We start from the raw sequence: 23,864 nt of genomic DNA, 5'->3' as shown, positions 1-23,864 counted from the left end.
AATTAAGTTTGAAATTCTGTTTGTTGTTACGAATACTTGTACTCAATGTTTTTTTTTCCTGAAACTGTTTTCATTTTATGAGCTGGATTATAAAAAGATGAATATGTTTGAATATCAGCTGTTGGACTGGAATGTCATCTGAATAAATGTACTTTTAAAAATCAAATCTCTCTCTCTCTCTCTCTCTCTCTCTCTCTCTCTCTCTCTCTCTCTCTCTCTCACTCATTTTCTTCATTCATCAGCCTCTCAAAGTACTCCTTCCACCTTCTCAACACACAACACACTCTCCTCATTTGTCAGCACATTTCCATCTCTATCCTTGATCGCCCTTACCTGCTCCACATCCTTCCCAGCCTGGTCCCTCTGTCTAGCCAGTCAGTACAAGTCCTTTTCTCCTTCCTTAGCGTCTAACCTCTCATACAACTCACCATACGCCTTTTCCTTTGTCTTTGCCACCTCTCACTTCAATTTATGCTGCATCTCCTTGTACTCCTGTCTACTGTCTTCATCTCTCTGACTATCCCACTTCTTCTTTGCCGACCTCTTTCTCTGTATACATTGGTGTACTTCCTCGTTCCACCACCAAGCCTCCTTGTCTTCCTTCCTCTGTCCCGATGACACACGAAGTACCTTCCTAGCTGTCTCCCTCACTATTTCTGCAGTAGTCGCCCAGCCATCTGGTAACTCTTCACTACCACTCAGTGCCTGTTTTAACTCCTCCCTGAACTCCACACAACAGTCTTCCTTCTTCAACTTCCACCATTTGATCCTTGGCTCTGCCTTCACTCGCTTCCTCTTCTTGGTCTCCAAAGTCATCTTACATACCACCATCTGATGCTGCCTAGCTACATTCTTTCCTATCACCAGAGGTGGAAAACTCCGCTTCAGAAAGTAGAAGTACTAACCATGTATTTGCTCCACCCATGCACTAAACCAGCTGATTCTACTTAGCACAACACTTAAGCCATGTTGGAGAACTAATTAGCGAAATCAGCTGGTTTAGTCCGTGGGTGGAACAAATACATGGTTTGTACTTCTACTTTCTGAAGGTGGGTTTTCCACCTCTGCCTGTCACCACCTTGCAGTCTCCAATCCCTTTCAGATCGCACCTTCTACATAAGATATAGTCCACCTGTGTGCACTTTCCTCCACTGTAATACATCACCGTGTTCCTCTCTCTTCTTGAAATATGTATTCACCACGGCCGTTTCCATTCTTTTCGCAAAATACACAACAATCTGTCCTTACACATTTATCTCCTTGACACCATACCTGCCCGTCACCTCCTCATCACCTCTGTTTCCTTCACCAACATGTCCATTGAAGTCCGCTCCAATCACTACTCTCTCTCCCTTGGGTACCCTCTTCACCACTTCATCCAACTCACTCCAGAATTCTTCTTTCTCTTCCATCTCACACCCAACTTGTGAGGCATACGTGCTGATAACATTCATCAATACACATTTAATTTCCAGCTTCATACTCATCATTCTGTCTGACACACTCTTCACCTCCAGCACACTCTTGACATACTCTTCCTTCAGAATTACCCCTACCCCATTTCTCCTCCCATTCGCACCATGGTAGAAGAGTTTGAACCCACCTACGATGCTCCTGGCCTTACTCCCCTTCCACCTGATCTCCTGCACACACGGTATACCTACCTTTTTTCTTTCCATCATATCAACCAGCTCTCTCCCTTTACCTTTGCCAACATTCAAGATTCTGACTCTCACCTCCACACTCCTGCCCTTCCTCCTCTCCCGGTTCCTCTAGGCATGCCTTCCCCCTCTCCTTCTCCTTGGCCCAACAGTAGCATAATTTCCACCGGCACCCTGCTGGCCAACAGTACCAGTGGCGGTTGATGGTAACCCGGGCCTCAACCGATCTGGTATGGAAATCTGACTTATTATCCACATGTTTGATTTGGCAAAGATTTTACAGCGGATGCCCTTCCTGATGCAACCTTCCCCATTTATCCGGGCTTGGGACCGGCACTAAGAATGCTTGTGCATCCTCAGTGGCTAGGTTCTACACTACCTAGGCATTGTTGACTATTTTTCCAGATACTTTGAATTTGCCAAACTGATATCCACAACATTAGAGGCAGTGATCCAGCACTTTAAGTCAATATTTGCTCGCCATGGAATTCCACATGAGGTGTACTCAGACAATGGTCCACAGTTTGCATCAGAGTGTTTCCGCAAGTTTACGCAGGACTGGTGCTTCAGCCATGTGACATCCAGTTCTCACTTTCCGCAGAGCAACGGGGAGGTAGAGCGAGCAGTGAGAACAATCAAAAATCTGTTCAAAAATCAAGTGAGCCATACCTTGCTCTCATGGCCTACCGCAATACTCCACTGGCAAATGGACACAGTCCCACCGAGCTTCTCACAGGAAGAAAAATTAGAGCATTTGTTCCTGTTATCCCTTCCCAACTCAAACCGAGATGTGCAGACATGGAGAAACTTTAAAAAAAGACAGAACAAGTATACAGACACTAACAGCAACATAAGTACAATCAAAGATACAGAACACATCACATGCCCCCCACCCAACCGGGTGAAGATGTGTGAATCAGAGACACTAAGGAGCGAGGCACAGTAGTGTCGATGGCAGGTACACCTAGGTCTTACCTCGTGGAGACACCCGGGGGGGGGCACCCTACGGAGAAACAGGTTTCACCTCTCTTCAACCGTGGTGGCTCCTGATACTGCAACCAACCTACCTGATACATTAGCAGAGGTAAACCACGAAACGGATACAGTGAGAACACATGTCACAAAAGGGGCTCACAATCAACATCAGCAGCAGAGCTCAGTGACTGAGAGCCGATACCCATCCAGAGTGAGAGGGCCTCCAGAGTGCCTAAAGGACTTTGTGTGCACATGCAGGTAAAGGTACCCTTAAAAAAAGAGTAAGCAATGGGGCAGAATAATCTCCACACTCAGTAGAAGGTTCAGATGAGAAAAAGAGAACAAATCTCTCTGACCAAGGCACTCCGTGTAATTAAAATGTCTTTATTGGAACTTGGACATATCCAAAAAGGACCTAAAAATGCCCACGCGTAGCAGCTCAGGCCTTCTTCAGGGCATAGTGAGACAAAACAGGAGTGAATGGTTTTTGTGCAGGCACAGAGCACAGGTGGTAGTTGCTTGATTGGATCTGAAGCAGCCAATTGCTAAGACCCGCCCCTCACACAGATCCTAGAGCGCAGTCACGTGCCAAACACAGTTCTTTGTAAAAAGAAAACAAAAACACAGATTAAGTGTACACACACCCACAACTATAGCACAATAAAGGTACATGTTCACAGTGACTCGGAAAGACAGTAGACTATAAATTAGACATTTTTATAAAAAAGGCCTATAGTCTATCTCCTCGTTCAAACCGGGATATTCCATTGCCTTAAAATTCCAGATCCAAAAAGTTTCCTGCTGCAGCAACTTTTTCAATCTATCCCCCCCACGTACAGATTTCTTTATCATCTCAATACCCTGGACTCTTAAGGATGAAGGGTCGCTATGGTGTATTTCTCTATAGTGTTTGGCCATTGGATAATCTTCATTGTTGATCCTCATTGCATATTTGTGTTCAGAAAAACGTTTTTTTAATTTCCTCTTTGTCCTACCTACGTAAAAGCACCCACATGGGCACTGTAGGCGATATACAACAAACTCAGAATTACAATTAATAAAGCCATTGGTTTTGTATTCCTTTTGGGTTTTCAGGTCAAGGAATGTCTTGCACTGAATGACACCCACACAGTGTTTACATGACCCGCACTCATAAGTTCCCCAAAGGTCTTTATGCAACCATGTCTTGTCTTTTGAGCCTGGCAGGTAACTCCTGACAAGTTTGTCTTTTGTAGAAGGTGCTTTTCTGAACACTGTCATAGGTGGATTTGGGAAAATGTCCTTTAGAACTGGATCACTTTAATCATTTTCCAATTGGACCTGATTATTTGTTTCATCCTGGAGGCACAGCAGCTGTATTGTGTGATGAAGCATGGTCTGGGATTGTTTTTAACCATATTAGTTTTTTTATTTTTCGTTAAGAGGTCAGACCGATTTTGGAACTGGGCTTTTTTTACTGCATCATCAATCAAAATTGGGGAATAACCCCTTTCACAAAATCTCAATTTCATGTCTTTGGCCTGTTTTTCAAAATCTGAATCATTGCTGCAAATTGCGTTTCAAACGCTGAAACTGTCCAAAGGGAATGTTGTCTTTAAGTCCCTTGGCATGGAAACTGTCAGATCTGAGTAAAGTGTTCCTGTCTGTACTCTTTCTATATATTGTGGTTTGTAGAGAGCCACTCCCATCAATAGAAATCGATAAGTCTAGAAAGTTTACAGACATTTTGGAATAGTCAATTGACAACTTAATGTTAAAATTTGTCGCATTGATATAACCATGGAATTGTAAGAGTTCACCCTCACTTCCTGACCAAATTAAAAGGATGTCATCAATAAAGCGACCCCAAAATACAATCTTATAACAAAAATGATTATTCAATTGATTGTATATGAATGTTTCTTCCCAGTGACCCAAGAAAAGGTTTGCATAATTCAGCGCAAAACACGCACCCATAGCTGTGCCTTTAAGCTGTCTGTAAAAAGAGTTGACTTTTCTGAACACAAATATGCAATAAGAATCAACAATGAAGATTATCCAATGGCCATTTTTCCCAAATCCACCTATGACAGTGTTCAGAAAAGCACCTTCTACAAAAGACAAATTTGTCAGGAGTTACCTGCCAGGCTCAAAAGAAAAGACATGGTTGCATAAAGACCTTTGGGGAACTTATGAGTGCGGGTCATGTAAACACTGTGTGGGTGTCATTCAGTGCAAGACATTCCTTGACCTGAAAACCCAAAAGGAATACAAAACCAAAGGCTTTATTAATTGTAATTCTGAGTTTGTTTGTATATCGCCTACAGTGCCCATGTGGGTGCTTTTATGTAGGTAGGACAAAGAGGAAATTAAAAAAACGTTTTTCTGAACACAAATATGCAATAAGGATCAACAATGAAGATTATCCAATGGCCAAACACTATAGAGAAATACACCATAGCGACCCTTCATCCTTAAGAGTCCAGGGTATTGAGATGATAAAGAAATCTGTACGTGGGGGGGATAGATTGAAAAAGTTGCTGCAGCAGGAAACTTTTTGGATCTGGAATTTTAAGGCAATGGAATATCCCGGTTTGAACGAGGAGATAGACTATAGGCCTTTTTTATAAAAATGTCTAATTTATAGTCTACTGTCTTTCCGAGTCACTGTGAACATGTACCTTTATTGTGCTATAGTTGTGGGTGTGTGTACACTTAATCTGTGTTTTTGTTTTCTTTTTACAAAGAACTGTGTTTGGCACGTGACTGCGCTCTAGGATCTGTGTGAGGGGCGGGTCTTAGCAATTGGCTGCTTCAGATCCAATCAAGCAACTACCACCTGTGCTCTGTGCCTGCACAAAAACCATTCACTCCTGTTTTGTCTCACTATGCCCTGAAGAAGGCCTGAGCTGCTACGCGTGGGCATTTTTAGGTCCTTTTTGGATATGTCCAAGTTCCAATAAAGACATTTTAATTACACGGAGTGCCTTGGTCAGAGAGATTTGTTCTCTTTTTCTCATCTTAAACTACTAACCTTGGACCAAAGAGCACCCAACAAAAATATATTACTTAACTACAGAGAGGACTGAGCACGCCACTGACTCCAAACACACTCAGTAGAAGGTATTGGGCAGTTGACCCCACCCTTCTTTAAAAAAAAAATTGTGGATGAAAAGAAATGTTAAGGAAGGATAAGTTTATGTTACTGTTATAATGTGTTTGTATAACTGGAAATGATTTTACACAGAGGAAACAGAAATTGAGTCTGTTTACCAATTGTTGACATTGTTTATTTACTACATTCCAGGGAAAATTATTTATCTCGGAAAAGGGGGGTGTAGTATTAGGTCATATGCCATAGTAGGAACCTTTGCGTTGTTCACAGTTGAGGGGGGGACAAATAACATGGGTTATGACCATTAATGCAAACAGTTGTGCCGAGTCATCTCTCTCCGGTATTAAGGTTTATCATTGTACCTATAAATAATTGAACAGCGTTGACTGTGGTGTTTTTGGTGTCATCGTGAGGAGTGCGGGGGAGGTGTGTCGAGGGTGTCTGGCTGGGGGAGCTGGTGCTGGATTGGCTGGGAGAGCTTGGTCTGCTTCGTCTGGTGGGCCCGGGGACCACGGCCCCTGGCTGGAGCTGTGCTAGAGGAGGAAACACCGAGGGCGGTTTGACAGGATGCGGAAGCAGGGCAAGCTAAGCTAACTGCTAGCCCATGCAGATCGGCAGCTCTGACAGTCATCCTGGCTGGTGTTCGTTCTCCTGAACAGTGTTTTTTTGTTGTTGTTTAGTTTGGATATATGTGTTAGTTTGGGTGTGTGTGTCCTTGTAGTTTTTGGATGTGTTTTTATCTTTGTGTCGCACTGCTGTGGGCTGGGGGGAAACGACATTTTGTGTCATGTCATGCACTTGCGTACATGAAATGGCAAAGTGCGCCTGATTCCAGTACTTCAACTCAAATAAAAACTTGACTGAACAACTTTCACTTGTATTGGAGTAATGTTTGACCAGGAGTATCAGTACTTTGACTCAAGTAATGGAGTTGTGTACTTTATCCACCTCTGGTCATGACACAGGTATACCTTTAACATTATCAAACAAATATGTTATGAGGGCTGATCGTAATCATATAACTTTTTTTTAAAACCTATACTGCAGCATTCAAACAAAATCAACTCCTTACATCCACGCAACACCCAGATGCTTGGCATTCCATACATGAAACACCACGATGTCACAGCGATCACTCGTTACCCAGAGTGCACTACCAAACCACTAACAAGCAAATTCTTACATTGTCCAAGTCCAACAGAATAAAAACAAGAAGTGTGTAAATTTATAAATGGCCTTTGGCCATCACAATTCTCACGTTGGAATTTCAGCTGCTGCACATTCGGTTTGACAGAAGCAGTCAATTTACAGACATGTGTTATGTGATCATGCTATGACAGCCACTCTAGCTATCAGCCATCCATCCATTATCCGAACCACTCATCCTGCTCTCAGGCTCGCGGGGATGCTGGAGCCTATCCCAGCAGTCGTTGGGCTGCAGGAGGAGAGACACCCTGGACAGGCCGCCAGACCATCACAGGGCCAACACACACACACACACACACACACACACACACACACACACACACACACACACACACACACACATTCACCTGATCTACATGTGTTTGGACTGTGGGAGGAAACCGGAGCCCACGGAGGAAACCCACGCAGACATGGGGGGAACATGCAAACTCCACACAGAGGACGACCTGGGGCGACCCCCAAGGTTGGTCTACCCCGGGGGCGCGCCCCTATAAAGAATATGTCTGAGCGCCCTTTAATTATTGAATTAATCAGATAATTATTTTTATTATTTTCCTGAATTCTCTAAACATTAAACCCCTTCCTCTACCTTCATCCCATGCTACCAGCTTGCCCAACAATCCCCCTCATGAACAGCTTCTCCAATAAGGGACCCATCTTCTTAGTTTGACAAATTTACATATAAAATGCTTTTAACAAAAAGGAATGTGATACCACCATAGCCCAGATTGAACCTGTGGGCTCTTTCCTGTGGATCTGTCCTTCCTGTGGACCGCGAATCAGAGAGGTCTTTGACAAGAGCTGGTCATATGCCATTGGGTAATCAGGTGGGATAAGGGGAAAAACAAGAAACATATACACTACCGTTCAAAAGTTTGGGATCACCCAAACAATTTTGTGTTTTCCATGAAAAGTCACACTTATTCACCACCATATGTTGTGAAATGAATAGAAAATAGAGTCAAGACATTGACAAGGTTAGAAATAATGATTTGTATTTGAAATAAGATTTTTTTTACATCAAACTTTGCTTTCGTCAAAGAATCCTCCATTTGCAGCAATTACAGCATTGCAGACCTTTGGCATTCTAGCTGTTAATTTGTTGAGGTAATCTGGAGAAATTGCACCCCACGCTTCCAGAAGCAGCTCCCACAAGTTGGATTGGTTGGATGGGCACTTCTTTGAGCAGATTGAGTTTCTGGAGCATCACATTTGTGGGGTCAATTAAACGCTCAAAATGGCCAGAAAAAGAGAACTTTCATCTGAAACTCGACAGTCTATTCTTGTTCTTAGAAATGAAGGCTATTCCATGCGAGAAATTGCTAAGAAATTGAAGATTTCCTACACCGGTGTGTACTACTCCCTTCAGAGGACAGCACAAACAGGCTCTAACCAGAGTAGAAAAAGAAGTGGGAGGCCGCGTTGCACAACTGAGCAAGAAGATAAGTACATTAGAGTCTCTAGTTTGAGAAACAGACGCCTCACAGGTCCCCAACTGGCATCTTCATTAAATAGTACCTGTTAGAGCCTGTTTGTGCTGTCCTCTGAAGGGAGTAGTACACACCGGTGTAGGAAATCTTCAATTTCTTAGCAATTTCTCGCATGGAATAGCCTTCATTTCTAAGAACAAGAATAGACTGTCGAGTTTCAGATGAAAGTTCTCTTTTTCTGGCCATTTTGAGCGTTTAATTGACCCCACAAATGTGATGCTCCAGAAACTCAATCTGCTCAAAGAAGTGCCCATCCAACCAATCCAACTTGTGGGAGCTGCTTCTGGAAGCGTGGGGTGCAATTTCTCCAGATTACCTCAACAAATTAACAGCTAGAATGCCAAAGGTCTGCAATGCTGTAATTGCTGCAAATGGAGGATTCTTTGACGAAAGCAAAGTTTGATGTAAAAAAAATCTTAATTCAAATACAAATCATTATTTCTAACCTTGTCAATGTCTTGACTCTATTTTCTATTCATTTCACAACATATGGTGGTGAATAAGTGTGACTTTTCATGGAAAACACAAAATTGTTTGGGTGATCCCAAACTTTTGAACGGTAGTGTATATATATATATATATATATATATATATATATATATATATATATATATACTTTTTTTAAATTGAGCACCGCTGTGGCGCCCCCTCTAGGCTGGTGCCCTTAGAATCTTCATAACGTTATACCCACTTACGGCGCCACTGGCTCAAAACCAGAACCTTCTTGCTGTGAGGCAACCGTGCTAACCACTGCACCACCGTGGCGTGGCGCCCCTGTAGCTATCAATAAGTTCATTACCGGTCCTCACAGACAGACAAGCCAATGAAGTATTTCGGAGAAAGTCAAAAAGAAAAAAGAAAAAAACTCAGCATTTGGCTTCTTTTCTGGGATGTTAAAGTCGCATACAGTATTTTTGCTTTTCTCAAGAGATGTGGGATCCTTGCAAATAGGTGCCAGAATGCAGGTGGTCCAAAACTCAGATGTACCAGAACAGCATCTGGCACAAATTAAGCTCTTAGTGGTACATTTTAGAATGCTGCGCTAGACCCGCTGTTAGTACCACACTTACTTCTATTCCTTGTATGTGCAAGCTTACTTTTTATCATGTAAACTTGAATGGAACTGAACGATAGCAACCATTATGTCTTTTACATCATATAGAACATACTATTATTATAGTAATATGAACAGTTTAAAGCTTTTAGAATTTTTTAACCACTGAAAACATGGTAGATGCTTTTGTTAGACCATGAGTTAAAGACCATCATCATTTCAATGAAGGTTAGTAAACACTGGCAAACAACAGTTTAGAAAAATGAACCATCACGAATCTATCATATGGCCAGAATTCCCACATACAATGTAAAATAGCATTTAAAAAAAAAAAACTAGATGCATGATCTACTGCTTACACGGCTGGCAAATCCATACAGTGTGTCAAAAAGTTATATATTCCATATTAATATTATGTGGTCAAGGCAATTCACCTACTGTAGACTGTGAGTTTGACAGGCAGGCTCTTCATGCTGCCAATCGGATTCTCTACTATGCAGATGTAGACATCATCATCAGTCATTAGCACTCTTGTGATGGTCAAAAGCTTCTGATCAGGTGACCACAGTAACCGTGTGTCATTGGTCAGTGGCTTCCCGCCCTTTAACCAGCTGTACGTGGTCCGGGTTCCTTCGTTATGGGAGCAGTTGAGGGTGAACTGCTCGCTGAGCTCCAGCACTGATGAGGCCTCCGCTTGTATATAAGGCCTGGATATGGACTCTGTGGGATATCAATGATGTATCAAAATCCACTGACATATCATGTTTTAATCCAGAACTTCATGGCTTTGGTAAATCAAACTTGTTACTAATGATATCAATATACCTATTTCCTATCTATTGTCAATTAACATTTACACATAGCTCAAGAAAATAAATTACCTTTGATAATCTTTTCAATATATTTGAGACCAAACACTACAGCAATGTTTCTCTACACAGCCCTCAAGTACCCCCTTGTCCTGTGGCTTTTCTTTGTAACCCTAAATAGGTAGGCTTGCTTGCAGTTACTCAACCACTCATATCCATCCATCCATTATCCGAACCGCTTATCCTGCTCTCAGGGTCACGGGGATGCTGGAGCTTATCCCAGCAGCCATTGGGTGGCAGGTGGGGAGACACCCTGGACAAGCTGCTAGGCCATCACAGGGCCCACACACACACACTCATATTCACACCTAAGACAAGTTAGTACGGCCGATTCACCTGACTTACATGTCTTTGGACTGTGAGAGGAAACCAGAGCACCCGGAGGAAACCCACGGGGAGAACATGCAAACTCAACACAGAGGATGACCCGGGACGACCCCCGAGGTTGGACTACCCCGGGGCTCAAACCCAGGACCTTGTTGCTGTGAGGCGACCATGCTAACCACTGCATCACCGTGCCACCCCATATCCCCACTCATATCATAGCACCTAATTATGTCAGATATGCTAAATCTTACATAATTAAATGCTGATAGGTTGAGTAAGCACAAGAAGACCTATCTACACAGCATTGCAATGAAAATCTGCAGGATAAGGCTAACCTGGGTCACAAGCCAATGCACCAGCGCACTAAAAAACCACATCTCTTTTATATGTTGTGAAACCTCACACTAGAGCATGTCTACTTACCATCAACAGTAAGCATGATGCTACCTTCACCCGTAAAGGTATCATCTGTGATGGAGATCTCTACATCATATGTTCCCTCATCAGAGAGCTTGAGGTTGTGGAGCAGCAATGTTCCATTTTCAAACACTAGGATACGGTCCTGGTACTCAGGTCTTAGGTTCCCAATAATCTCTGTACCAATGGACTGGACCACAGTGACTGGCTTGTCCCTCTTCAGCTGCCACTTGATGACAGGTGGATCTGAGCTGAGACTGCTATAGCGGACAGATAGAAGGGCCTCTCCTCCACATGTACCTCTAATAAGAGTATTGGAACTAGTGATGTTAACTGCCATCACCCCACCTGAGTAGACATTTAGAAAAGTTTAAAAAAGCATTAGTTTCTCATCTTCATTATTTCCCATCATTGTATTTCTAGCCCCAATTTCACCAGACATTTTTTTTTTTACCATTATTGTTCTTTTTTCTGCATTACCCAAATTACAATCATACAACTCCATCCATTTACCATAACTTCCCATATCAATGAGTAGCTGTGGTACAGAAAAGTGCTAGCAAACCATTACACTATTGCAAGATGATTGTGTTTCTTACACAGGATGTAGGGCTGTCACAATTATTACATAAGCGCCCGATCACGATTATTTGACCTGCCCGTGATCATTTTGCATAATTGTTAGAGTTGTCTCCATTCATCTGTATAAAAACAGCTGGATGAAACTAACAGAAATCTCATATTTCCATCAGTATTTCCATGTCGTTTTCCACCGTTTGTTGTTTGACTGGCGCTCCAAGTCAAATGGAAGAGGAGAGCCCAATAACTTGGAGGAGGCAATTTGTTGGATTTGCAGCAAAAAGGTGGCGGTCAAAAGCGCTATTACCACAAATAAAAAAAAAAACATCTATGGATCCACTACCCCAGAGGAGGTGGAGCAGCGACCAGGACGGCTCAAAAATATGGTAATTGGCCAAGTACAATTGGGGAGAAAAGGGGGGGGGGCAAAAAAAAATCAAACCGTTAATCGCGATTATTTGCATCACAATTAATCATCTATTAAACTTTCGTGATCGTGACAGCCCTACTCAGGTTCAGTAAACTCTCTTTCAGTAGATTATCTTCAGTGCAGACAAAGAAAGAGTCCAAACTAGCAACACTGTAAACAAGCCACATGTTAAGTGATATACAGAAAAGGGCATTGCCAAATTAAGTTAAACAACCCTATAGGCCAATGTACATAAGAACGAAGAGTAAGAAATCAAATGTCATTTTCACAGACAGTGCAAGCTATGGAAAAAGTGACAGAAAAGCCAAATGAAAAAGGCCCTTAACCTTGGAGAAACTGAATAACAGTTTAAAAAAAAAAACTATCTGTCCATGTTTGTGTGGGAAAGTGTGTTGTTGCCTTCTATTGTACTCAAGACTGTTTTGAAGAGAGCAACCAGTGGAAAACCTTTGTGCCTTAGGGACATTCACAAAAGGCCCAATGAATCTTAAAACTGAAAGAAAAATCTGTCAGATCTAATAAATCTGTTTGCCTGTGTACTATAGTGTGTGTTCGATCGTCTTGTATTTACAGTGCAGTGAAAAAGTATTTCCCCCTTCTTGATTTCCTCTATTTTTGCACATTTGTCACGCTGAATGGTATTAGATCTTTAGACAAAATATAATATAACACAAAGAGAAACTGAGTAAACACAACATACGTTTAAATAGTAGAACAACCAAGGCGGTCATTATGACAGTTTTGGATTTTCAAAGTTTAATAACTTTGTGGGGATATATATATATATACACTACCGTTCAAAAGTTTGGGATCACCCAAACAATTTTGTGTTTTCCATGAAAAGTCACACTTATTCACCACCATATGTTGTGAAATGAATAGAAAATAGAGTCAAGACATTGACAAGGTTAGAAATAATGATTTGTATTTGAAATAGGATTTTTTTTACATCAAACTTTGCTTTCGTCAAAGAATCCTCCATTTGCAGCAATTACAGCATTGCAGACCTTTGGCATTCTAGCTGTTAATTTGTTGAGGTAATCTGGAGAAATTGCACCCCACGCTTCCAGAAGCAGCTCCCACAAGTTGGATTGGTTGGATGGGCACTTCTTTGAGCAGATTGAGTTTCTGGAGCATCACATTTGTGGGGTCAATTAAACGCTCAAAATGGCCAGAAAAAGAGAACTTTCATCTGAAACTCGACAGTCTATTCTTGTTCTTAGAAATGAAGGCTATTCCATGCGAGAAATTGCTAAGAAATTGAAGATTTCCTACACCGGTGTGTACTACTCCCTTCAGAGGACAGCACAAACAGGCTCTAACCAGAGTAGAAAAAGAAGTGGGAGGCCGCGTTGCACAACTGAGCAAGAAGATAAGTACATTAGAGTCTCTAGTTTGAGAAACAGACGCCTCACAGGTCCCCAACTGGCATCTTCATTAAATAGTACCTGTTAGAGCCTGTTTGTGCTGTCCTCTGAAGGGAGTAGTACACACCGGTGTAGGAAATCTTCAATTTCTTAGCAATTTCTCGCATGGAATAGCCTTCATTTCTAAGAACAAGAATAGACTGTCGAGTTTCAGATGAAAGTTCTCTTTTTCTGGCCATTTTGAGCGTTTAATTGACCCCACAAATGTGATGCTCCAGAAACTCAATCTGCTCAAAGAAGTGCCCATCCAACCAATCCAACTTGTGGGAGCTGCTTCTGGAAGCGTGGGGTGCAATTTCTCCAGATTACCTCAACAAATTAACAGCTAGAATGCCAAAGGTCTGCAATGCTGTAATTGCTGCAAATGGAGGATTCTTTGACGAAAGCAAAGTTTGATGTAAAAAAAATCTTATTTCAAATACAAATCATTATTTCTAACCTTGTCAATGTCTTGACTCTATTTTCTATTCATTTCACAACATATGGTGGTGAATAAGTGTGACTTTTCATGGAAAACACGAAATTGTTTGGGTGATCCCAAACTTTTGAACGGTAGTGTATATATATATATATATATATATATATATATATATATATATATATATATATATATATATATATATATATATATACAGACCTGCCACTCCCTGAATGCTCCTAAAATTGCATATTTGCATTAAAATTAGTTTTAGATCAATTGCAAAAAAAAAGTTGTGATAAGATCTACCTAAAACGACCATGGGCAGTCAAAATTACCGCCTGTTATTGAACTGTATATTATGAGTTCAAGCTAAATACCCAAATGAGATAGTAATGCATTGCATATGTTAGTATGTTGCCCTGTGATGGCCTGGCGGCCTGTCCAGGGTGTCTCCTCGCCTGCCGCCCAATGACTGCTGGGATAGGTTCCAGCATCCCCGCGACCCTGAGAGCAGGATACACGGTTTAGATAATGGAATAAAATTTTAGTATGTCTGTTAAGAAACGACTGACACAAAATTAACATTTTAATAACTATAATACTATTTTCAAGCAATTTAAACTTCAGAGAGACATGGTCAAACTTGAATAGCAAAATTGAAAAAGTGAAAATATTACCTGAAAAACAAGACGGAAAACACATATTGCTAATCTAACAAATGTAACAAGGCCTATAAAACGTGAAATGTAAAAAAGAACTTAAAATAAATACTTAAACAGTCCCAAACAACGACCGGAACTTAAAAACTCCCAGATCGACCATGGTGGTAATTTTGACCGTTTTGGATTGTTAAAGTTTAATAACTTTGTGAAAAAAGATACAGACCTGCCGCTCCCTGAATGCTCCTAACGCTGCATATATTTGCATTAAAATGAGTTTTAGATCAATTGCACACAAAAAAAAAGTTATAAGATCTACCTAAAACTACCATGGATGGTCAAAACGACCACGCGTAATTTGCGCGTCATCCTGCCCATCATGTCACATGGGTTATTCGCGTCATTTCCTTCGCAACGTTCAGTTCTTTTTTTACATTTCACGTTTTATAGGCCTTGTTATGTTTACAAGATTAGCAATATGTGTTTATCGTTTTGTTTTTCAGGTAATATTTTAACTTTTTCAATTTTGCTATTCAAGTTCGACCATGTCTGTCTGAAGTTTAAATTGTTTAAAAATAGTATTATAATTGTTAAAATGTTCATTTTGGTGTCAGTTGTTTCCTGACAGACATACTAACATATGCAATGCATTAATATCTCAACTGGGTATTTATGTTAATATAGAATTTAAAAACCGGCCGTCATTTTGACCGCCCATGGTCGTGAAATTCCGGTCGTTCTAGTGTTAAAGGATCATTTCATTTACTAAAGGAAAAAAGTTATCCAACACTCATATCACCCATGTGAAAAAGTAACTGCCCCCCTGAACTTCCTGGATATGCCACCTTTAGCAGCAACTACAACCCAATATTTCCCATAAGTGAGATCAGTCCTTCACATCACTGTGGAGGTATTTTGGCCCACTCTTTGCAGAATTGCTGTAATGCAGCGACATTGGATGGTTTTCAAGGATGGCTTGCTCGTTTAAAGTCCTGTCACAGCATCTCAATGAGGTTCAAGTCAGGACTTTCACTAGGCCACTCCAAAATCTTAATATTGTGGCGATACACAGTTGAGGGTAGATTCACCAGGGGCTGCTGCTCCTTTAAGGCAGACGTTCGGAGTGCTGACGTAGGCACTGCTTAGAGTTTCCGGGGTGGAGCCATGTTTGCAGCAGCCTAGCGGTTAGCTGGTTGCCACGAGAGATTGTGCTGTATCGGTGTCGTTTCGTTTGGCAAGTAAAAGGAATTGACTCGACTCGATCTCTCCGTCTCCTCATTCCTGCACTCCCACAATATAGTGTTTTTCGAGCCATTCTGTGGTGGAGTTACTCTTGTATTTTGGATCATTATCCCGCAGCATTACCAGGGCTTGATTTGTGCCGGTCCTGTCGGAACAGGATCCGGGACTTCCCAGATTTGGACCGGCACCTATTTGATTGGATCTGACAACTTTGTCATTATCAAAATCTGTAAAAAAAATAAATTGTGTAATATTTAATATTATCTGTTCTGTCATTCTTTTATTTCCAATTGAAGTTACTCGTAAATCGCTTGTTTGCCTATTTTGCATGCATTTAAATCTGATTTTTAAAAGAGAGATGTCAGGTCAGGGGCGTCAATTCACCAGAAGCCAAGGTATGGCAAATTCAGATGACGTCACATCCGACATCAAGTGACATCAAATCAAGTCCCTCAAATTCTCATTCCATCTCAACCATGTGGCTCTGCGCTGGTAGTTAGCTACAACCATTTATACAATCGCGCCACCCTAATCAGGGCCTTGACTCACCTAGACATTGCTCCTCGCCCGCGACGGAATTTGTATTCCCGCCACAGGTGTAACGCCTTGGCCCTGCTGCAGATTATAATATGCCGAAATCAGAAACATTTGGTTAGTTTGTGATAGATGACTGCTTTGCGATGCTGCCCCCCCCCCCGTCTCTCTGTCCCTCTCTCGGAGCGTGCATACACATACACAGATTCTCGCAGTTATACAATGCGTTGCTAGGCTGCTGTGCGCGTGAGCTGACGGATAGAAATGGTCTTATGCTGCTCAGCTAAACTGGTATATTTTACAAGAATTGGAATGCTTGGTACCAGTATTTGAATACAAGTGAAAAAATTATCAACATAAAAGGCGTAATCGATCTGACTGGAAGGAGATTTTATGTGACACTAACGGCACAAGTTGACTTACATCTTCAGACAGGCTTAGCTAACAACACCCACAACCAGCATACAGAAATAAAAATAAATCACAGAAAACCAAACCAACTAATTAGGCTACTTCTTACGCACAGTGGTCCAAATCAGCAACACACAGGCTAGTAGTAGCCTACTACACACTGCTAGGCACGGCGGCCATCAGAACAACACAGCAGTATAATAATAAACCACTTTGTCATCTTACTTGTTCGCAGCAATTCCAATAAAGCAGTGAAACGTCACCCACCAAATAACTTGACATGGCAACAGTTCAATAATCCAATCTTTGCCAAATGAACATGGCTGACCAGTTCATTGTCGTGTATCTACAGGATAGCTGAATTACACAACGATCAAGGTGTATCTTGGTCTTCCTCTTTTATTTGGTAGACCGTAGTAACATTACAAAACGACTGCGTTAAGCAGGCACGAAACACGAGTGACCCTCTTGCTCTGTCTTCTTTCAAGGGTGTGCACCAGAGTGGCGCGCGTACATTTACACAACATACACAACCAATTGACATCGAGGGTCAGAGGTCAAACATAAAATACATATTACTGCAAATAAAAACATTTGCTTTCGTGTGTATCTCCACACAGTACACTCCTCCCCTGAAATCTGAACCCAGTACCTTCACAGTACAACAACATTTCATTTTTAATTGTTTTTACATCTTTTCAACATTACATTGTTATAACAACAACTGGGTTCTCACAGATTTAACCTATCAGGCGGCTTCACATGCCGCTGCGGCCTCTGGACACCCTCTGCAACTGAGGAGGGAGCAGTCTCACTGGATCCTTGCTACACAACCCTCTCAGTGGATTCTGGAACATTTACAGGCGTTGCTACACATGCATGTGATACAATTGGAACAACCCTCAGATCATCATCCGATTCATCTGACACATTACAGTTCTCAATCTCAGTATTGATAATTTGATTGACATGTATCTTGTACACCTTTCCATACACTTTCACAAGATACGTGGCAGGACCAAGTGCCTTTACAATGCACACAGGCACCCATTTAACACCTTCCCCTCCCCTGTGGTTTCGAATCAACACCTTCTGTTTTGGTAGGAAGTGTCTGACTTGTGCCAACTTATCTGCTTGCTTGGACTATTGACTGTCCTGTCTCTGTTGCATGGACTCTGCGAAATTAGGTTTGGTGAGAAACAACCTGGTTTTGAATTGATGTCTGGGAAACAATTCTGCAGATGCCTGTGAATGTTCTCATTCATCCAGGTCATGGTTATCCAAAGGTGTTGAAACAAGTGCAACTGGACTTGGTATATATCCAAAGGAGTTGAAACAAGTGCAACGGGACTTGGTATATATATCCGTGAAGACGTTTCGCCTCTCATCCAAGAGGCTTCCTCACCAGTATCGCCCATTTTGGCCAACTTATATATGGAAGAGGTAGAACACAGGGCCCTGAACTCCTTCAGAGGAACACCTCCGAGCCACTGGTTTCAGATATGTGGACGACACATGAGTCAAAATCCAAACACAAGAGGTGCAAGCATTTACCAAACACATCAACTCAGTGGACAAGAACATTAACTTCACAAGGGAAGACGTAAAGAACAACAGTTTGCCTTTCTTGGACTGTGACGTCCAAATTGGGGAAGACAGGAGCCTCCACATTGGGGTTTACAGGAAACCTACACACAGACCAATATCTACTTTTCGACCACCCTCTGGAACACAAACTGAGCGTCATCAGAACTCTGCAACACAGAGCTGACAATGTGACCAGCAGCACTCACACCCAACGAGAAGAACACAAACACCTGAGGGGAGCTTTAAAAACCTGCGGCTACCCCAGTTGGACCTTTGTGAAAACTGCAACACGTTCCAAAAAGACCAACCAGGTGAGCAACGAGGAGAAAAGGAACAGAAGGAATAACACAGTCATCCCATATGTTTCTGGGGTCTCCGAGAAACTCAGGAGAATTTTCAACAAACACCGCATCCCGGTATACTTCAAACCCAGCAACACACTCCGACAAAGACTGGTTCATCCCAAAGACCGTGTACCACACACCTGGAAAAGCTATCTGGTGTATGCCGTACAATGCAATGAGGATTGCACTGACCTATACATAGGAGAACCCAAACAACCACTACACAAACGGATGGCCCAACACAGAAGGCCACACTCCTCAGGACAAGACTCAGCAGTCTATCTATACCTAAAGAAGAAGACACACTCCTTCGAGGACAGCAACGTACACATTTTGGACAGGGAAGATAGATGGTTTGAAAGAGGGGTGAAGGAAGCCATCTATGCGAAACTGGAAAAACCATCTCTCAACAGAGGAGGAGGTCTGCGACACCACCTATCTCCCACTTACAATGCCGTCCTTTCATCTCTACTCAGGAGACTCAAGAAGCCTAACCTCCAAGAACAACAGTCGGTAACTAACGGCTCCAACGACTCTCATGACCACTGAATAATGAAGTCGAAACTAACACCCCCAACGACCGTCGCTGCTAAACAAATGCAAATCAATAGCTCCGATGGCGACGGGCGCGGCTGGACATCGGGGCACAGGAGAGCCACGCATATCAATAGCTCCGATAACGACGAGCGCAGCCAAACATCGGTACACAAAAGAGCCACTCACATCTATGGCTCTGTTAGAGATGGGCATTGGTAACGATTCGGGACACAAAGAGCCATGGACATCGACAGCTCTGACAACGACTCCAAAGAGGATAAATTGTGAGTCTCATCACCAGCCAGTCAGACTAGCTTGGTCTAGTCAGAAAGGCAAGAACTGAGGAAGCCTCTTGAATGAGAGGCGAAACGTCTTCACGGATATATACCAAGTTCAGTTGCACTCGATTGAACTCCTTTGGATAATTCTGCAGATGTTTTCCCTGTAGTAGACTGTAGCGTACTCTTATAACAGAATAGGAAATTGTGTATGCAGTGCTGCAACGTCATATTGCTACTCTTTCCCTTTTCAAGAGCTGTTCTCAGGTTCTGCACCAAACGCTCTGCAGCCCCATTAGAAGCTGGGTGGTAAGGAGAATTCTTAATGTGTTTCACCCCATTGTTTTTCAGGAATGTTTCAAACTCAGCAGATACAAATTGTGGTCCATTATCAGACACAAGTTCCTCTGGAAGACCCCAAGTGGCAAAGTATCCCCTCAAAACTTCTATGGTCTTTTCAGATGTAGTGCTACTCATCAAAGCTACTTCTGGCCAACGTGAATAGCTATCAGTGACCACTAGGAAGTTGAACTTTCCCTTCTGAGCATAATCTGTGTGTATCCTCTACCAAGGACAGTTAGGCCAGCTCCAATTGTGAACAGGAGCTGTGGCAGGTTGGTGTCTGTTTAACTGGCATGTCTGGCAACTGTTTACCCCTGACTGTACACTCACTGGCCACTTTATTAGGTACACCTTGCTAGTACCGGGTTGGACCCCCTTTTGCCTTCAGAACTGCCTTAATCCTTCGTGGCATAGATTCAACAAGGTACTGGAAACATTCCTCAGAGAGTTTGGTCCATATTGTCATGATAGCATCACGCAGTTGCTGCAGATTTGTCGGCTGCACATCCATGATTCGACTCTCCCGGTCCACCACACCCCAAAGGTGCTCTATTGGATTGAGATCTGGTGACTGTGGAGGCCATTTGAGTACAGTGAACTCATTGTCATGTTCAAGAAACCAGTCTGAGATGATTCGAGCTTTATGACATGGCGCGTTATCCTGCTGGAAGTAGAAGATGAGAACACTGTGGTCATAAAGGGATGGACATGGTCAGCAACAATACTCAGGTAGGCTGTGGCGTTGACACGATGCTCAATTGGTACTAAGGGGCCCAATGTGTGCCAAGAAAATATCCCCCACACCATTACACCACCACCACCAGCCTGAAGCATTGATACAAGGCAGGATGGATCCATGCTTTCATGTTGTTGACGCCAAATTCTGACCCTACCATCCGAATGTCGCAGCAGAAATTGAGACTCATCAGACCAGGCAACGTTTTTCCAATCTTCTATTGTCCAATTTTGATGAGCCTGTGCGAATTGTAGCCTCAGTTTCCTGTTCCTAGCTGACAGGAGTGGCACCCGGTGTGGTCTTCTGCTGCTGTAGCCCATCTGCCTCAAGGTTCGACGTGTTGTGCGTTCAGAGATGCTCTTCTGCATACCTTGGTTGTAATGAGTGGTTATTTGAGTTACTGTTGCCTTTCTATCAGCTCGAACCAGTCTGGCCATTCTCCTCTGATCTCTGGCATCAACAAGGCATTTTTGCCCACAGAACTGCCGCTCACTGGATATTTTCTCTTTTTCGGACCATTCTCTGTAAACCCTAGAGATGGTTGTGCGTGAAAATCCCAGTAGATCAGCAGTTTCTGAAATACTCAGACCAGCCCGTCTGGCACCAACAACCATGCCACGTTCAAAGTCACTTAAATCACCTTTCTTCCCCATTCTGATGCTCGGTTTAAACTGCAGCAGATCGACTTGACCATGTCTACATGCCTAAATGCATTGAGTTGCTGCCATGTGATTGGCTGATTAGAAATTTGCATTAATGAGCAGCTGGACAGGTGTGCCTAATAAAGTGGCCGGTGAGTGTATGTCAGAATCAAAGTTTGGCCACCAAAAGTGACTACGGGCTAATGCCTTCATCTTTACTATTCCCTGGTGATTTTCATACAATTCACGTAACATCTGTGGTCTTAACACCTCTGGTATGATTACCCGGAAACCCCACATCCCCACAGTCAGATTCGACAGTCAGTTCAGTGTTTCTTATGAAGTATGGCCTTAACTCATCTTCATTCAAATGCTTTGGCCAACCACTCAAAAGTGCTTCACTCTCTGTAGTACTGCATCAGTCTTTGTCTGTTTTGCAATCTCTTGTGAGGACACTGACACTTCATCCAAGAATAAGACCCTAAACACAGAACTATAATCTGAGTCTGCCACTTGAGTCTGTTAGTGGTAAACGCGATTATGCATCCGCATTTGCATGTTGTAAGGATGGCTTGTAACGTATGTCATACTGGTATGCTGCTAAAATTAATGACCACCTCTGCAGCCTAGCTGTTGCCGATGTAGGCACTCCAGTCTTGGGCCCTAGTATCTTTAGGAGTGGTTTGTGGTCTGTAGCAGAGTAAACCTTCGTCCATAGAGATAGTCATTAAGCTTGGCCATCCCAAAGATGATACTAAGTGCTTCTTTCTCTATCTGAGAATAGTTGACTTCTGATTTAGTGAGTGTCCTAGACACGTAGGCTATAGGTTTCTCACTGTTGTCTGGAAACTGATGTGAAATCATGGCACCTATGCCGTAAGGCGAACTATCGCATGCCAAAATTACAGGCAGTTAAGGATCATAATGTGTCAGCACTGGCGCGGCTACAAGCTGTGCTTTAGTACGCTCAAATGCCTCTTGACATTTTCTTGTCCAATCCCACTCTTTATCTTTATGTAGGAGCTCAGTCATAGGCTTAATCTCGCTGGACAATTTTGGTATAAATTTGCCATAGTAATTGAGCATGGTTAAGTACGACCTCAGTTCTGTCACATTTTTCGGCACAGGAGCTTTGTCAACAGCCTCAGTTTTCTCTTTAATTGGACGCACTCCCTCGGCATCAACTACATGCCCGAGGTAGGCCACACTGTTCTGAAAGAAGGCACATTTCTCTTTGTTAAGCCTAAGACCATGTTCTTCCTGACTCTGTAACACTTGTTTAAGATTGTGCAGATGTGCGGCGGTGTCTGTTCCTGTTAGCAAAATATTGTCTAAGTAGCATACCACGCCATCAAGCCCTTGTCATACTTCATCCATAGTGCGCTGGAAAATAGCGGGCACGCTAGTGACCCCATATGGCAAGCGGTTGCATACATAGAGATCTCTGTGTGTAATGATGGTGAGAAACGGCTTACTTTTCTCATCCATGTCGAGCTGAGTGTAGCAGGGCTCGACATTAACCATGGCCCGATGGCCCGTGACCATAAAAAGTTACTCTGTGGCCACCATACATCCCCAGTAGGTGGCCCTCCGTGGCCACCAAGTCAAGGTTAAATCAAAAAAAAAATCCCACTGCCTTTCGCAAACGCAACGTCACAGTTCCACAAACATCCCGATTAATTCGCGCCTTTTTATTCAACGTTCTACGAAAACTGCTAACGGTAACTTAGTTTTACTCGTCGCCGGCTGGCTGCCGATATGTCGGGGCTGCTGAAGTATGGGTTTACTAAGCCTAACGTTACTCAAGCTGCGAGCACGATCCCTACAGAAGAACCACAAACACAAAAGGCGGACTACGAAAAAACGTAGTTTAGGAGTGAATGGAAGCAAGAGTTTAGTTGGCTGGAACACGACACATCTAAGGACGTAATGTACTGCAGTGTGCCGCCAGTTTCCTCAACAAGCCGAGAAGTCCAGCTCATTATTCACCGGAAACAATGCCTTTAGGAAACACCACACCACAACTCATGGAAAAAGTGGACAACACTTAAGGTGCACAGTTGCACACCTTGTAATTACATCGCTGGAAAACACACCCATGGGGAGACAAATACGTCAAATGGAGAGCGGATAACGGGAGAAAATGATTAAAAATGTCAACATCGCAAACTATTCTGAACGCAAGGCTCAGCGTTTTCGGTTTTTACCGATTTTCACCGAAAAATACCCAGATTTTTTTTTAAAAGGAGCAGATGGTTTAAACTGATTTTCACCCGGATTTTTATGTCTCCACTGATCCAAAAGTTGTTCCTGTTCGTGTGAGGTTATGTAACTGCTCCCTCTCGTGGCGAAATTCGGCATGCTGGATGGCTTTGAAAAATAAAAACCGAAAACGTTGAGCCTTGTCTGTACGTAACGAAATCGCATTCAGTGCTTTCCTGGGCTTATCGAACTCCACATCAAGAACAGCGTGGACACGGTGCATGGACATGCAAACGACAAAGCCATAGCAAGGTGGGTTGCTTTAATTCTAATCTAGTTAGCTAGCTAGCTGGTTCGGTTTATATGCGGCACAGGGCAGATAATTCGCTGTTGTTCGAGTT

General features: G+C 42.7%; 1 protein-coding gene across 1 annotated transcript in view; it reads right to left on the bottom strand.

Annotated features, from left to right (window-relative positions):
* The window catches only part of LOC130117273 (hepatic and glial cell adhesion molecule-like), a 50,935-nt gene that overhangs the window by 8,002 nt on the left and 19,069 nt on the right, over nucleotides 1-23,864 (bottom strand). Inside the window, exons 2-3 of the mRNA XM_056285477.1 lie at nucleotides 11,100-11,441; nucleotides 9,919-10,200 (exon numbers count right to left, since the gene is read on the bottom strand). Coding sequence (XP_056141452.1) covers nucleotides 9,919-10,200; nucleotides 11,100-11,441 — 624 coding nt within the window. The remainder of the gene's footprint in view (nucleotides 1-9,918; nucleotides 10,201-11,099; nucleotides 11,442-23,864) is intronic.

This window comes from Lampris incognitus, chromosome 8 (assembly GCF_029633865.1).
Source record: "Lampris incognitus isolate fLamInc1 chromosome 8, fLamInc1.hap2, whole genome shotgun sequence".
In the NCBI taxonomy this organism is placed as follows: domain Eukaryota; kingdom Metazoa; phylum Chordata; class Actinopteri; order Lampriformes; family Lampridae; genus Lampris; species Lampris incognitus.
This window is presented reverse-complemented; position numbering and strand designations above follow the sequence as displayed.